The 17,365-nt window shown below is 51.5% G+C and overlaps 1 protein-coding gene across 1 annotated transcript; it reads right to left on the bottom strand.

Annotated features, from left to right (window-relative positions):
• Positions 1-13,449: 13,449 nt before the first annotated feature.
• TREX2 (three prime repair exonuclease 2) lies at positions 13,450-17,360 on the bottom strand. Its single transcript, XM_059679938.1, has 2 exons — positions 15,393-17,360; positions 13,450-14,768 (listed from the first exon to the last, which is right to left on the bottom strand). The coding sequence occupies exon 2, from the start codon at positions 14,738-14,740 to the stop codon at positions 14,030-14,032; it is 711 nt and encodes a 236-aa protein (XP_059535921.1). The 5' UTR covers positions 14,741-14,768; positions 15,393-17,360; the 3' UTR covers positions 13,450-14,029.
• Positions 17,361-17,365: the final 5 nt, after the last annotated feature.

The raw sequence follows: 17,365 nt of genomic DNA, 5'->3' as shown, positions 1-17,365 counted from the left end.
GAGAAGAGAAGAGAAGAGAAGAGAAGAGAAGAGAAGAGAAGAGAAGAGGAGAGGAGTTGGCTCCCCCCAGGATAAGGTCATCCCATTGATTCTACTGGATAAGCTAGCTTTTTGTCCCTCCCTGCCCTCACCCCCACTCCACAACCACTGGTCTACTTTCTGTCACTGTTCATTAGTTGGTATTTTCTGCAGTTCTATGTAAATGGAACCCTGCTGTATGCACTCTTTCTTGTCTGGCCCCTTTTGCTCTGCGTAATGATTTTGAAGTGCATCCCGGTTGTTGTAGCAGTCAGTCCTTCGTTTTCATTGCCGAGTATCATTCCATTGTGTGCACGGACCACAGTATTTGTGTTGTTTCCGGGTATTGGCCATGACTAATAAAGCTACTATGAACGAACGTTTGTGTACCATTGTCTGTGTGGACATATGTTATCACTTCTCTTGGGTATACATGTGCCTGGGAGGGGAGTTTCTGGGTCAGTTATTGATTTTGATCTTATTGCTTTGATCATCCTTGGTTGCCCTGCTGTCCTGGTTCCCCAGAGACATGCTGCACATTTAACTGCATACTGGGATGTGAGGGCAACTGAGACCTATGTCTTGCCTCCATTCACAATCAGGAGCATGTATTTGTTGCTATGATGCCCTTGTTCATTGTTCTGAAAACGTATCACTGTTCCAAAAATTTTAAAAAACTTTTGTCTTGCCCTGGCAGGGTAGCTCAGTTGGTCAGAGCATTGTCCCAATATGCCAAGGTTGAGGGTCCAATCCCCAGTCAGGGCACATACAAGAATCAAGCAATGAATGCATAAATATGTGGAACAAAAATCTAAATATCTCTCAAGTCAATAAAAATATTTTTTAAAATTTTTTTCCGGCAAAGATTTCTAACAAAAAAATAAAATCAAACTGAAATAAGGAAGTAGCGATTAAAATAATTGTTTGTATTTTTTCCAGAATATTCCTCACATAATATATAATGTACTTTCCTTCCATATTCTGGATAGTTAGTGGGAACAAGGTGAAAGGAGGTAGACGGAGAGCAAGCCGGGTAGGCAGAGAAGGAGTGAGGAGAGAAGGACAAAGGAGGAAAAAGGAAAGCGGGGTTCAGGAGAAGGATAGCTGTGCAGTGCTTGCACACTTGGGTGGAAGAGACCTTGGTTATCTCCTCGGGTTGTGGGGATAGAATGGAGGAATCAACAAACAGAGTATTAGGAAAGTGGCCACAAGTAATAGAAAATCTGACTATGGTGGATAAAGTAATGTTTAATTTTCTCACATAAGAAAGCTGGAGGTAGCTTGCTGGCACTGGTTAGAGAGACCACTGGCATCTCCCTAACCAGCTTAGTTTTGCCTCTTGATCACAAAATGGTTGCCAAAGCTCCAGTCATCACATATGCATCCAAGGACAGAAGCAAGGGGCAAGGGCAAGTGTATCTGTCCCCGTTTATCAAGAAAGCAACAGAATCCCAGAAGCTTGCCCAGCAGACTTTCACTTAAGTATCAGCCAGAACTGGGTCAGATGGCCACCTTTACCTGTAAGAAAGGCTAGGAACGCAGAGGACAAGACTGTCATAACCTGTCACTGAAGCTAAGCCCACTGAGGCACTGAACAAAATTGGAGTCTTATCCCCAGAGAAGAAGGTTGGAATGGGTATTGCATGGTATTATGGATTGAATTATGCACCTCTGCCTCCCCCCCAAAAAAGATATTTTGAAGTCCTAACCCCCAATACTTTGTGCCCGCATCTCAAGATCTTGGAAATAGGATCTTTGCAGATGTAAATAGTTAAGATGAGATCATCCTGGAGTAGGCTGGGCCCTTCATCCAATATGTCTGGTATCCTTATAAGAGAGGACAGGGAGGAAATGGTTGTGTGGAGATGGAGGCAGAGGTTGGAGGGATGTGGCCACAAGCCAAGGAATGTCTGTGGCCACCAGATGCTGGAGGAGGTGAGGAATGATCCTCCCCTAGAGCCTCCGGAGGGAGTCCAGCCATACTGACACCTTGCTTCCTACCCGTGGACCTCAGCTCTTTATGCCTAAAACCTCAGAGGCTGGGTGGCGCTATGCCAGCAAGAGGAAAGAAGGTCAACCTTATTCGCTCTCCTTCCCCACCTGCCGGCACTCTGCATACTTATGTGCATGTTCTCAGGGTCGGAAGTGGTTACTATCCTGACCCCTGTTTACAAGTGAGGAAACTGGAGCTCAGAGATGGAAAGGAGATGTCCAAAGCCCCCCCCACTAAGAGGCCACAGATCCTCGCCCTGGTCCAGGGAACCTCAGCACCGCAGCTGTTTCCACTCCAGGCAACTCTGCCTCCCCTCCCCACAAACTAGAGGGAATCCAACTGGCTTTCCCATTTTCCCAACTTTGCCCATTTGGGGATGATTCCTTGCAAATGTTGGTGCATCCAAAGATCAAATCGCATCATCGTAGCTTTAAGGATTTCACAAAAGAAAAATGCTGCGAAATCCTGCCTTGGGAACTACAAAAGCTTTGACCCCCGTCTAGGTTCTCAGCTGATCACTCTCCTGAGAGCTGGGGAGACCTGGGAGCAGGGCCAGTAGTGCTTTCTTTGGTCAGATGCCAGGCGCCTCAGTTTTCTTCCTTGTGATAAAGATGAAAAGAGCCTTCATGTTTTCAGTCAACAAATCCCCACTGGGGCAGAGCTCTGGGCTGGCCCTGGGCTGGAGCTGGGCCCAGTGCTGAGCCAGCCTTCTTTCTAGGGACAGGAGTGCTACGTGCAGGGAGCAAAAATACAACAAGGGAGTGGTGGACGGGGTGAAGCAGTGGTCAGAGAGGGTCTCAGAGGTGGGGACAATTGAGCAGAGACCTGATTGGGGTGCATGTCTGGAACAGAGCAGTCCAGAAGGAGGATACAGCCAGTGCAAAGGTCCTGAGGCAGTGTGTTGAGTTCCTGGGGCTGCCATAACAAGCACCACAAACTGGGTGTCTTAAAACAACAGATACTTAGTCTCTCAGTGCTCTAGGGGCTGGAAGTCCAAAATCAAGGTGTTGGCAGGGCCATGCTCCCTTTGGAGGCTCTAGGGGAGGGTCCTTCATTATTTTTTAAAAAATATATTTTTATTGATTTCTGAGAGGGAGAGATAGATAGAAACATCAATGATGAGAGAGAATCATTGATCGGCTGCCTCCTGCACGCCCCACACTGGGCATCTAGCCCACAACCCAGGCATGTGCCCTGACCGGGAATCAAACCATGACCTTCTGATTCATAGGTCGAAGCTCAACCACTGAACCACGCTGGCCGGGCATTAGCAGCTTCTGGTGGTTCCAGGGGACCCATGGCTTTCAGTCACATTCCTCCAGTCTCTACCTCTGTCTTCATGTGGCCTTCTGCCCTGTCTCTGTGTCTTTTCCTCATCTATCTCTTTGAAGAGGAAAAGTTAGTGGATTTGGGAGCCACCCAGGTAATCCCCAAAGACTGCATCACAAGATCTTTAATGTGATTCTATCTGCAGAGACCCTTTTTCTAAAGAAAGTCACGTTCACAGGGTCCAGGGATTAGGACATGCGCAGAGCTTTAGGGAGAGCCCCATTCAGCCCAGTAGAGGCAGGAACATGCTTGGAGTGTTTGAGGCCACGTGGCTGGAGCCCAGGGAGCTGGGAGGAGGGATGGGAGTAGTGGGGCAGAGGCAGCCATGTAGGGCTTGGAGGCCACAACAAGAAGAGTACATGCCAAGCATCTGGTTAGTGCAGAGCTCAAAACAACGGCAGCCATCATCATAGCTGACATTCTCTGCCTATCTGCTAGGTGCTGGGCCCTAGGTGTGGTCCAGCCTCCTGGCAACACCAACTCCATTTTACAGATGAGGAAACTCAGGCCAGCCTGTTAGGTAACCTGTGCTTGTCACAGGGTTGGCAAACAAGGAGGGTAGAGAGCCAGGGCCCAGAACCCATGCTCTCCCTGGGCAAGGTCCGTGCATGTCACTAAGAGTGGAGGCACCATGCCGGCGTGGCTCAGTGGTTGAGCATCCACCTATGAACCAGGAGGTCACAGTTCTATTCCCAGTCAGGGCACATGTCCTGGTTGGGGGCTCGATCCCCAGTGTGGGGCGTGCAGGAGGCAGCTGATCAATGATTCTCTTTCATCATTGATGTTTCTCTCTCTCTCTCTCTCTCTCTCTCTCTCTCTCTCTCTCTCTCTCTCTCCTTCTCTCTCTCTCTCTCTCTCTCTCTCTCTCTCTCTCTCTCTCCTTTTCTCTCCCTTCCTCTCTGAAACCAATAAAGATACATTTTTTAAAGAGTGGAGGCTCCCTCCCGACTGCTAGATGCTCCTTGCCACCCCCATGGGACCTGGGCAGAGCAGACACACGTGGGGGGCGGTCCGTGGTTCTTGCTCTTCCTCCTCTTTCCCCAGGAGCAGGTTTTCAAGCTGATGTACCTGGCAATCAGGGTCAGAGAGCAAAGAGGTTTACAACTGTCAGTAGGAGAACCTACTAGAACAGTGGTTCTCAACCTTCTGGCCCTTTAAATACAGTTCCTCATGTTGTGACCCAACCATAAAATTATTTTCGTTGCTATTTCATAACTAATGTTACTACTGTTATGAATCGTAATGTAAATATCTGATATGCAGGATGGTCTTAGGCAACCCCTGTGAAAGGGTCGTTCGACCGCCAAAGGGGTCGCGACCCACAGGTTGAGAACCGCTGGACTAGAAAGCCTGTGCTCTGCCCGGTGTATTCCTGCCTCCTCACGCTGCCCTTCTGCCTGGCCCTTTGGCCGGTCCTTCCCAACCACTGGGACCCGCCATCATTCTGAAAGGCTGGCCCTCCGGCTGCTCACACCTCACCCTGACCTTCCCAAATTTTCTTCCTGGTCCGGTCCCTGCCTCTCAGGGCTCCAGACCCTCCATTCATCCCATAGAACAGCCCATGTGGGTGGTGTCTGCTCACCACTTCCGGTGATGGCATTGACTTTTCTAAAGATGCCAACCCCAGGAACACTTATCAGCAGACTTGCCAAGAGCACTCCACGGTGGCACTGGTTTTGTCCAGGCTGATGGCAGTGAGAAGAGGCGGGAAGATGCAGGGAAGCCTGCTGCAGAGAGCACAATCCACCTGGGACACTGGAGAGGCCTCACTCAGGAAGCTGAGCCCTCCATTCAGCAGAGACTGTCCCCTACGGCATGTACACTGCAGACCCGAGGGCTGGGGACATCAGCAGCCTTTTGTCCCAGCTCAGCCCCCTGGGCCCACTGGCCTGGCTTGTGGAACTTTGCAGTCGACAGCAACAAGCCTCCTGCCAGCCTTACAGCTCAGGAAGGGTCTTCCTTTTTTTAATTTTTTTTAAAATATATTTTTATTGATTTCAGAGAGGAAGGGAGAGGAAGAGAGAGATAGAAACATCAATGATGACAGAATCATTGATCAGCTAGGGCATGTGCCCTGACTGAGAATAGAACCTCAATTTGTTGGTTCCTTGGTTGATGCTCAGCCACTGAGCCACGGCCAGCCGGGCGAGGCAGGAAGGGTTTTCTTAAAGGCCCAGAGGCATCTCTTTGAAATGTAAACCTCAAGGGGGGCACCCCTGCTCCGCTCCTGGCTCCACCACCTGCAGCAGGGAGAACGCCCAGATGGCCGCCCAGATTGCTAAGCGACCAGCTGGGATGAGTATCTTGAGAAGCATCTGCCTGGCTAGATAAAAGGCTGGGGGCTCCTTCTGGCTCTGTGATCTCCTTGGCGGACCGCCTGACATGGGCATAGAGGCAGGTCTGTCGAATGCTTATTCAGTAGTGAAGCTGTTTGCTTTCCTTTCCACATTTGTGGAGAGGACTCTGGGTGGGCAGGGTCTAGGGGGAGGGGCCTCAGTGGGAGGCTCTGGATCTGGGGCCTGGGGCAAGAATACAGGATTCCTAGATATTAAGCAATGACAAAGTCTCTAGAGCAAGCATGTCAAACTCGCGGCCCACGGGCTGTATGCAGCCCACAACGAATATTTGTGCGGCCCAGCCAATGTAAAGGTATGTAAGAAACGTTTTAATAAAAATTTCATAGCTTAATTTTTACAATATCCTTTATACATAATTATTAATAACAAACTACAACGTTCGCTAATGACTGAGTACTATAATCCTGTTGCATTCATTTCCCTTACGTGCCTTACGCGCAGGCGCACCATTTCTCTCCACTAATGCCAGCAGCGAATATTGTAGCAGCCGATGGCCACATCATTGGTCTTGGACTGACTTGTTTGGTGTGTGAAACAGGAAATATTTCACTTTCGGAGAAAAAGAAAACTAGGTTTATTTGCGTGACGCTTATTAATTTGTGCAGTTATTCAGTGTCTGGTAAGTTAACGTTCAAGGAAAATATTAATTTTTATTAAAATGTTCTATTATATGTTAACGATGACTCATTTATTTCAGCCCTATGTATTCAGCATGTCTCTATCTAAATAACCTACATTTCTATGGAAATTGAAGCTTTTATTTTTTGCAGCCACATACACTTCAACCTTGTTTATTTGGCCCGTGTTAGCCTTTGAGTTTGACATGCTTGGGCTCAGAGAACTAAGACCAGGTGATAGTCATTGTGCTGGTTCTTTGTCCGCATCACCTTGGCTCAGCTCAACTTGGGTACCCATATTTGGGGCAAATATCAGCCTAGATGTTGCTATGAAGGGATTTTATAAATGAGTTTAACATTGAAATCAGTCAACTTTGAGTAAAGCAGATCACCCTCCATATGTGGGTGGGCTGCGCCCAATCCACTGAAGGCCTCGAGAGAAAAAGACAGATCATGGAAGAGGAAGAAATTCTGCCTCCAGATGGCCTATGGATTCAAACATGCAAATCTTGCCCTGGATGGTTTAGCTCAGTGGTTAGAGCATCGGCCTGAGGATCCGAAGGGTCACGATTTCGATTCCCAGTTAATGGCACGTACCTCAGTTGCAAGTTCGATCCACAGCCCCGTCGGGGCACATGTGGGAGGCAACCAATAGATGTGTCTCTCTCCCATTGATGTTTCTCTCTCCCCCGACTCCCTCCCTTCCACTCTGTCTAAAATCAATGGAAAGCCCAGCCGGTGTGGCTCAGTGGTAGAGTGTTGGCCTATGAACCATGAGGTCACAGTTCAGCTCCCGGTCAGGGCACATGGCTGGGTTGTGCACTCGATCCCCAGTGTGGGGAATATAGGAGGCAGCCAACCAATGATTCTCTCTCCCTTCCTCTCTGAAATCAATAAAAAAAAATATAAAAAAATAAGTCAATGGAAAAAATATTCTTGGATGAGGGTTTAAAAAATATATTTTAAATAAATGTTTAAACACACAACTCTTCCCTGATTCTCCAGCCCACTGGCCCACCTAGCAGATTTTGGACTTCCAGCCCCTACAAGCATGAGAGGTTATTCCTTATCTATCAGCCTACTGGTTCTGTTTTTCAGGAGACCCCTACCTGATCCAGTCATGAAGCTAAAAACATGAACACACAGCAACTAACTGCATAGAGAAAAACTCCTAGACGTGCAGGAAGACCTCAATAAAATGCAATTATAATGGGCTATTTTAATACAATGTTATAAAATTGTGCCCCCTAGAAAAGTCATCCAGCCCCAAACAACCTTAAGCAATACGTGCTCAGATCATTAGCCAATACAATTAGAAATACATAATAAAAGATGACCACAAAGTTTTAATGACTCAGAAATTAAGATAAATTGTACTACACAAGCATTAGGTTGGTGAGGAAATGAAAAGTGAAATTAAGCCCGGCTGGCTTGTCTCAGTGGTTGAGCATCGGAGCTATGAACCAAGAGATCACAGTTCGATTCTGTGGTCAGGGCACATGCCTGGTGGGTTGCAGCCTCGATCCCCAGTAGGGGCATGTAGGAGGCAGCCGATCAATCATTCTCTCTCATCATTGATATTTCTATCTCTCTCTCCCTCTCCCTTCCTCTCTGAAATCAATAAAAATATATTTTTTAAAAAATTAAAAAGACAAAATAAAAATCTTCCCTGATACGAAGCAAAGAGGGATGTTAACTAGCAAGATTGCGGGACACCGGAAAGTCAAGGGCTTAGAGCGCTTTAGTTATTCAAGATGAAAGATGGCAAAGGAGGTTAGACTTCCTCTTAGGAAATTAGAAAAAAAAGAATAAAAAGTAAATCAAAAGAAAAAAATGGAATTAATAAAGATAAAGACTAAAGTTAGTGAAGCAGAAAATAAAAGAAGAAATCAAAATCTTGGGGTTTTTCTTGGAAAAGACCAATGGAATATATAAATGGCAAAGGAGATAACCCTGCAAATAGTGAAGAAATGAAAGGATTATGGCAATGCACTTGAACGCCTCAAGGAAATGGACTTTATAGACTCTGCAATAACAAAGGTGCGCATCATTTTTTCAAAAGCAGAGTCTAGCCCAGCTAATGTGGCTTGGTGGTTGAGCGTGACTCAGAAACCAAGAGGTCATGGGTTCGACTCCCAGTCAGGGCACTTGCCCAGGTTGCAGGCTGGATCCCCAATGGGGGTGCGTGCAGGAGGCAACTGATCAATGAAGTTTCTCTCTCAGTGAGGTTTCTATCCTACTATCCCTCTCCCTTCCTCTCTCTCTCTCTCTAAAAATCAATAAAAGCATATTTTAAAAAATAAAATAAAAAAGCAGAGTCTAACAAGATACCATTTATGCAAAATCATAAGTGAGTGTGTGTGACTAAGTGCATGTAATATGGGGGGAGGGGGAGCAAGCGTGCAGTGTGTGTGTGTGTGTGTGTGTGTGTGTGTGTGTGTGTGTGTGAATGGGGATACATGGTGTGAGTGGTGGGGAAAGTGGAGAGTTGCAAGTGTTTTTTGTGAATGCTGGGTGCACGTGTGCATGAACCCAGGCCCAAGCTGCTCTTAGGGGATGGAAGTCTCTGATGTGAAACTTCAGACACTCGCGCCAGGCATTGGTTACTGCAAACACCAACACCCAGTCATTTCTGCAAGACAAGAACGCAGGCGGGCCAGCCCATTCCATGTCTCCAGCTTCTGCTCCAGGTTCCTGCACGACCTGGTTTGGATTTGGTCCTCCTCACATTGCCTCCTGCACAAGGAAGACCTGGCCCTGCTACTTTGGCACTCAGCCCTCTGAGGAATAATTCTGGTTTCAATCGGCTTGGGTCAGACATCCCCCAAGCATTCTCCTGATCACAGCCACTTCCCCATTGGTAGACACTGATGTGGCTTAGCAGCCAATGATGCATTGTGACGAGAGACAGGTGGCTGACCAGGGTGAGCTGCAGCAGTAGAATTGGTTCTTTGGGTCTGGCACCTGTCACCCAGAATAATGACTATGAGTCCCAGGTGCTCCCCGCCCCCCACCCCAACTGCTGTGTATCTCAGAGCTCAGCTGAGTCCCTGGTGTGGGTGTGCCTCAGTTTGTCCCACAGCTCACCCACTGAGGAACATTTGGGTTGTTCCTGGTCTGGGGCTATCTATATATATAAAAGCCTAAGCAACTGTTACAACCAAACAACTGGTCGACCAGTTGCTATGATGTGCACTGACCACCAGGGGGCAGACGCTCAACACAGGAGCTTCCCCCTGGTGGTCAGTGCACTCCCACCGCCAACCTCCCGAGGCCCCTACCCCCCCCCTCCACCCTGCCAGCCAACCTCCCATCTCCCATGGCCCCTCCCTCCCTATGCCTGCCCCCAGCCCCCATAGGCCTCATTTGCTGGCCAGGCCGAGGGACCCCTCCACCCATGCACAAATTCCTGCACTGGGCCTCTAGCTATGCATAAAGCTTCCAGGAACAGTGGTGTGCAAGTCTTTGTATGGACACATTCATTCATTTCTCTTGGGTAAATAAGTACCCCTGGAATCTTTGGGTCATGGTAGATGCATGTTCAACATTTTAAGACACAAACTTTTCCAAAGTGATTGCAGCATCTTACATCCCAACAGTGTTTGAGAGTTCCAGTTCCCCCACATCACCACTGGTTTGTATGGTCAGTCTTTTGTATTTTGGCTATCCTAATAGATGTTAAATATTCAGGGATTTTCAGAGTTAAACTCCACCATTATTAAAAATTAAATTTTATAATTTCCATTTAAATTATATTAAAAGTGAAGGAGATAATCAAAACTCATGTCTTATTTCACCACATTTTACTGTAACCTATCGTATTCGTTTGGTGGGAATCTATGTTGCAGTGTGCTACTGGAAATCTCTTCCCAACTTCACATTCACTGACATCATGTGCAGCCTGAAATTGGCCTGGTGGAAGTATTTACACCATAGGAATCAGCACACACTACAAACCAGAGTGTAAACTATTATTGTTGATTATGTACACTTGAGTCTGTAGTCATTCCACTGTGAATAGCAAAAAAAGAAAAAAGAAAAAGAAAGAAATTTTCTAATATCACAAAGTGTTATCCAATTCAGCAAAGGAGTCACTTATGTCACCAACGAATGTGTGAAGTTCTGACATACATCTTTGTTGTTTCACTTTCATCATTCTAAGACAAATGAAAATATCAACCAACATTGTAGTGGGAACCACGTTCATTCATCAGTTGCAATCATGGGTGGGGTACAGATACAAGAGTTTGGCAAAAGTTAACAAAGGGGTTGTGTGAGAATCAACTGGCCATATGAAATTTATAGTGTATTGTGTATGTGATTGTATATTTTACACATATTGGAGATTTCATTATGTGTAAATTGTGTGCTCATATCCTTTACACCAGTAAAATTTATAATAAACATTAAAGATGAAGGAGAGGCCCTAGTCCAGCGGTTCTCAACCTGTGGGTCGCGACCCCTTTGGCGGTTGAACGACCCTTTCACAAGGGTCGCCTAAGACCATCCTGCATATCAGATATTTATATTATGATTCATAACAGTAGCAACATTACAGTTATGAAGTAGCAACGAAAATAATTTTATGGTTGGGTCACAACATGAGGAACTATTTAAAGGGCCAGAAGGTTGAGAACCACTGCCCTAGCCAGTCTGGCTCAGTGGATAGAGCATCAGCTCATGGACTGAAGGATCCCAGGTTTGATTCCGGTCAAGGGCAGGTACCTAGGTTACAGGCTCCATCTCAAACCTGGTCCGGGTGCATGCGGTCGGCAACCAATCGATGTGTCTCTCTCACATCAATGTTTCTCTCTCTGTCTCTCCCCCTCCATTCCACTCTCTCTAAAAATCAATGGAAAAATATCCATGGGTGAGGGTTAACAAAAAAATAAAAAATAAAATGAAACATTCCTTTGAAAAATATGAAGGAGAGATAGATGATAGATAGATAGATAGATAGATAGATAGATAGATAGATAGATAGATAGATAGATAGATAGATAGTTAATAGATAGATAGGTACTAGTAGATAGATAATAGATAGATGGTTTACATTTACTTTCCTGGAAAGCTGCTGGCACCCATTCATCAGCATATCACTGCTTCCAGGCAGCAGTAAGGCAGGCCCCAGCCTATACATACAGTACAGAAGGCAACAAGCCAGTTCAAGCATGGGCTCGGAGAGGGCACCCACAGCCAGGCTACCATGAGGTCAGGAGAGCCCAGAGCGGTCAGAGAAAGGCACCCGGACCTGCCAAAGATGAGAGGGCACCGAACCAGACACTACTCTGAGACGATGGCAGTGGCCATGAATTGGGGTGTCGACCTGCTCCCCAGGGCCTGGAGTCCAGCCCCTCCTGGCTGACCTGCTGAGTGTGAAGGGACCCTCTTGGCATCACCCACTTCGTGAGTCAGTGGCCCAGAGTCTGGCCAGCCAAATAAAGGGGACTCAGCTCTGCTAGGGCACCAGCGGATCTGAGGAGCCCTGGCTGCCTAGATCCTCGTGGTGCCCCAATTCTTTCAGCTCCTGCCTGGTACAGGCAACTGACCTGAGGCCCCACCCCGGCCTGGCCTTGTGGTGCCTCCCAGGTGGGTGCTCTCCTGAGGCAGGGAGCCAACTAGCCCTTCTCAGGGAGCTCCGCAGTGTAAGGGCCACATTCCCAAACTAGCCCCTGCCCGTCTTTCCCTTATCTCACACCCTTCCCACCCCTTCCATTCTGTCTTTGGCTAGGCCCCAACCCCTTTACTTCTTTTTTTTTTTTTTTATGAAGTGTCTGAGATTTTTAAAAATATATTTTTATGGATTTCAGAGAGGAAGAAGAGGGAGAGATAGAAACATCCATGATGAGAGAGAATCATGGATTGGCTGCCTCCTGCACACCCCACACTGGGGATTGAGCCCACAACCCGGGCATGTGCCCTTGGCCGGAATCGAACCTGGGACCCTTCATTTTGCAAGCCAACGCTCTATCCACTGAGCCAAACCAGCTAGGGCACTTTAAAAAAAAATTTTTTTTTATAGAGAGGAAGGGAGAGGGGAAGGGAGAGAGGAACATCAATGATGAGAGAGAATCATTGACTGGCCGCCTCCTGCACACCTCACACTGGGGATTGAGCCTGTAGCCTGGGCATGTGACCTGACCGGGGGATCCAACCATGACCTTCTGGTTCATAGGTCGACATTCAACCACTGAGCCACACCGTCCAGGCTGCTTCTTTCTCCCTCAGTAGCCGTCCTCCCCCTCCAGGCTCGCTCTCCTTCTCCACATAGCAGTCTGAGAGGTATTTTAAAAACAGAAACCAGATCCTTCCCCCCTTCTGCTTACAACCCTCTGTGACTCCCCATTGCCCTCAGGGTCAGTCCAGACCCTCTGGCCCAGTGAATGAGGATGACCTGACATGGCCACTGCCCGTGGTCTGGCCTCACCATTCTGCCAACTTGCACATTGTAGTGGCTCTAGTCACTTTGACCTACTTAGGGTTCCCCAAACGGGCCCAGCTGGATCAAGACTCAAGGCTCTGCTCATGCGAGTCATTCTCGGGCGTGGCCACCCCACTCCTGCTCACCTGTTCTCCCTGTCTCTTGGATATCCCTTCCGTGCCTTGCCCCATTGTTTGGTGACACAGGTGGGGCCCCCAGAAGCAGGTTAGCTGGCTCCCCAAGAAGCCCAGCCGAAGCAGCTGCCCTCCCCACAGAGCAGCCTCTAGGTCCTCCTCAGGCCTTGCCATGAGGGATACGGGGCCCAGGACGGACTCCTAGGTGTCGCCCTCACTGCACCGGCTACCCGGCCTCTTCTACACGCCTCAGGTCAGCTCTGCAGCCCAGACTGCCTCTGGGCGCAGCCTAGAGCCCCCATTATCCCCCTCACCCCGTACACTCCAGTGGGCCCTTTGCATGTATGTGCCTGCGTGTGGCTGTGGGTGCCTCCCTTCCTCCCCAGCACCCCATCCTGCCAGGCACTTCGTTAGTCTACCAGCCTATCATATCATTCCATCCTGCAGGGGCTCCCGGAGAGGGAGGAGCTGGCAAATGCTGGAGCTGAGCTTTGCCCCGGTGGGCTCCGCCCCCGCTCCTCCTCCTCCTGGAGAAGCCGGAGCTCCTTGGGGGCTGGGGCGGAGCTCCTTGGGGGCTGGGGCGGCAGCTCTTTCTTCCTTGGGGCCACAGCAGATGTCCCTAAGTCCCTGTTCACTCATTTCTTGGGCCTCTGAGGTGACAATGCAAGGAGGAGGCCAGTGGCTCGGGGCCCACAGCCTGTGAGCACTCACGTCGTTCCCATCCCACTCCAGCCCCAGCCTTGAGCTCCCTGCAGGGAGAGGCCACAAGGGGCCAGACCTGTGGGGCTGCCCCCTGGGCCCTGACTGGGCTCCCTGCCTGGCCCTCTGGGCAGGACATGGGGGGGAGGAGGTGAGCAGAAATTCAGCTGGTGAACAGTTGGCAATGTTTATTGTAAGGCAGGGTGAAGGTGGGAGCCCGAAGTGGCAAACTCCAGCGGGCTGGGGGTGAGGCTGGGGGCTGGGTAGGCCAACACCCAGGGAAGGCCTGGCAAGTGCCCAGCTAAGAAGATGCCCAGCTGAGGATGGGGCCAGGGAGAGAGGTAGTGGTCCAGTGCCTGCTCCAGACCTCAGTGGGGCTGGATGGTCAATGCTGGTGCTGTTTGTGGTGCAGGAAGCGGACCTTGCCCCCCTGGGTGGTGATGTGAAGGGGCCCCTGGCACTCAGTCCTCCAGGCTCGGGCTATCGGGCGGCGTGTACATGGGCTGGATGTGAGCCCAGCTGCGGGCCTGCTCGTCGGCCCAGGTGAGCAGCTCGGCCGCGCGGTGCAAAAAGACCATGAGCAGCGTATGCACATCTCCCTCGGCCGAGTGGGCCGCGCTCGGCTCTGCCTGGAAGTAGCGGCGAAAGAGGCTGCCCAGACTGTAGCCCTTGCAGCCCTGGGCCCGGGTGCCATGGCTGTGGGCACGGTCCAGGCCCCGCAGTGCTGGCAGCGTATCCAGGCAGGTGGTATCCCGCGGCAGGTGGGCACCTAGGCGCTGCAGCTCTGTGCACAGCAAGGGGAAGTCGTAATCAAAGCCGTTGTGAGCCACGAGGCAGATGGGGCCCTCCTGGCGGCTGAGGAAGGCCTGTAGTGTCCGCACCACAGCCTCGTCGAAGCCGGCCTTCCGGCACTGAGCCAGGCCCTCGCTGCTCAGGCCCGTGATCTCGCTGGCCTTAGAGGTGAAGGGGCGCTCCGGGCACATGCACAGCGTGAGCTTGTCAAGGACACGGGGCAGCACGGGGGTGCCAGCCTCATCGCGCTCTGCGTTCTCCAGAGAGGAGCGGTGGACGGCGAACAGGGATATCTCAGCAATCTCGGGGTCCACATTGGGGAGCCCAGTGGCTTCCAGGTCCAGGAAGACAAAGGTCTCAGCCCGGGGAACCTCAGACATGGTGACGTTCGCACAGGGACAGTGACACCTAAAGTTGCCGGAGCAAGAGGCACAAAACCTGAGGGCCAGAGATGGGGATGCCTGGGCCCAGCGACCTGCAGATGTCCCAGTGGCCAAGGCTCCAGCCCCTCTGGGTCTCCTTCGTACCACCCACACTCCACTCGGTAAGACTTGAGGCTTTAGGGGCAATTTCTAAGGCCCACATTCAGGGAGCCTGCTAAGGGGCCTCCCGAGCTTGGACCCAGGGACCAGGGACTGTCACTTCTGACCAGGATGAGGCCTGCCAGGGGCTCATCACCCCCTCCATTCTTGCCCCTAGTCCTTCCCTGGCCATCCCCACTACCAAGTAGTAAAGAGCAAAAGAAAGACCTGATGTGACCAGAGGCCTCTGCCTCCTGCCTTCAGGTCCATGTCATCAGCGATGTGGGAGGCACAGCCCAGGATGGTATCTTCACTGAGACACCATGGCCAGGAGCCTCAGGCATAGCAGCCCAGGTGTGCACCCCTAGGGTCAGCTGCCAGGAAGCAGGCACCTGGGCAAGCCTCAGTCATCCCCAGCCTCCCTGGCACTCAGGCTCTGGCCCCAACCTGGCCTCCACCTGCCTCCGGGCTCTCAGTGGCTGTTCTCGCCAACCCAGCCACGCTGGCTTACCTGGGGCGGACGCTGTGGCTGGCTTCCTGGGCTGCTGGGCACCTGTCTCCTGCACACAGGCTGCTCCAGGCGGCCTTTAATCAGTGCCCTTTAATCAGCAGCCGTGGCCCGCCCTCAGCCGCCTGTTGGGCAACAAGGAGGCCTGAGGCCGTAGGACCTGTGTGGCCGGCTCGCCATCCTCTTACTCGCTCACAGCCACCAGATACACGCCCGCCCGTGTTTACAGATCGGGAAGCAGGCTCCCAAAGCAGAATCTCCACCAGCCCATGCGTCATGGGCTGAGGACGTGTCGTCACAGGCACAAGGAGGAAGTGCGAGCCTCCCGCCCAGCCGTGTCTGCAGGTCTGAGCCGGCCAGGCCGCAGGAGCTGGGCCTGGCCTACCTAGGTTCGATGCCCAGCCCCACGCTGAGGCCCCTCTCACAGAGGCACGAGGCCCCCTATCCAGGGCACAGTCCCCTTGTCACAGAGGACCAGGCTGCCTCTTGTGAGGACAGTGACCTTGGAGTTGGAAAGAAGCACCCGCACACACCTTATTCGGCCATGAAGGGGAAGGGTGCCCTCTAAGGATGGGGCCTTAGTAGCACCTCCGCGACTGGGGCAGCTCAACCACCTTGGGGCCAGGAAGAGGAAATGGTATCTGCCTCATGGGTACAATGACTCACAATATCTAAGGCGCCTGTAGCAGGGGCTTCCGGGTTATGGTGAGGCACAAGGCCTGGCCCTTTGAGCCATGTGGGTTTCGGCTGAGCCAATCCTTCCCCTCTGAAGGAGCAATGCGAGGGGCAGAGTAGCAGGCTGTCCCAACAGCCTCAGGACCACGGGAGCAGGGGTGAAGCCCAGCCCCTCAGCCCCTGGGCTCCAGGGCCTTCCTAGCCCACCAGGTTCGGCCAAGGGTGAAGGGCACAGTTAAGATAGGAGGCGGCGGAGGTGGCAAGGCCATCCCTGGTCCAGGAAGCTGGTGGCATCATCCGAGAACCTCGTTCTCGAGCAAGATGTGCCAGCAGTTGGCCTGTAAAGTTGTTGGCTCACCTAGGCAGTGACCTTGGGCCTGCTTGTCCTCCCACCTCCCACTACAACCGTGTAGGAGATGCCCCAGGCAGGCAACCGGGGTTCGGGGAGGAGGCAGCTTGAGCAAGAGGCGGCCTGGCGCCCAGCTCCTGGGAGCCTCCGCTTTGCAGCACCCACAGGAGACTTGGGGAAGCAAAGGTGCAGATGCAGGCAACGGGGCAGAGGAAGTACCAGTGAGGCTGGTGGCGAGTGTTTAGAGGGAGGCCCCTTCCCCTTAGGCCTGATGGAGACAGGGCCCCACCAGTTGTGCCTGTTCTTGTGCTAGGAGGGAGGGAGGTGGCTGTGACAGGCACACTGCTCAGGAAGATACTGGGTCACCCTGAAAAGCCCAGAGAATAGCTTCCTGGACAACCAGTCAGGTCACCAGCAAAATTCCCCTGGCTGGTACCAGGCGCCTTGGGGAGGAGGGCAGAGGGAACATGGGCCAGTTCCGCTGGATCCCCGATGTACTGGGTGCAAGGGATGGGGGTGAGGGACTGCGAGAAGCCCTCACAGAGGACCCTGAGACTGATCACAGGAGAGGCTGCAGCTGGGCAGGGGGCAGACTATGGTCATAGGCGGCCAGATGTCATGGCAACGTGGAGACTTCCAGCACTTGGCATCACCAAGTGTGGCAGGGGATACAGTGAAGCAACAGGAGCTACTCGTGCCCATGCAGGCGAGGAAGGAGTGGGGCAGGGCCCGGGCCCCCCAGGACAGCAGGTGGCACACGGCAGGTGTGGCCCAGGCCCCGGAACCACCAGGATGTGAAGGGAGGACTGGGCAGCAGGCACCATGGGCCACACAGCAGAAGGAAAGAAGGAAGGAGGCCGTTACGCAGAGCCATAGAAGCAAAAAGCAGGCGAGAGGCAATTTCTTCTAACCTACGGTTTCCTTTTTCTTCAGCTCACATTGCCCCACCCCC

The sequence above is a fragment of the Myotis daubentonii genome, chromosome X (genome assembly GCF_963259705.1).
Source record: "Myotis daubentonii chromosome X, mMyoDau2.1, whole genome shotgun sequence".
Classification (NCBI taxonomy): domain Eukaryota; kingdom Metazoa; phylum Chordata; class Mammalia; order Chiroptera; family Vespertilionidae; genus Myotis; species Myotis daubentonii.
The sequence above is the reverse complement of the archived record's forward strand: the minus strand, read 5'-3'. Positions and strand labels throughout refer to the sequence as shown.

Excerpts from the sequence above, each read along its gene's own strand:
- TREX2 (XM_059679938.1), bottom strand. The coding sequence starts at position 14,740 with ATGTCTGAGGTTCCCCGGGCTGAGACCTTTGTCTTCCTGGACCTGGAA.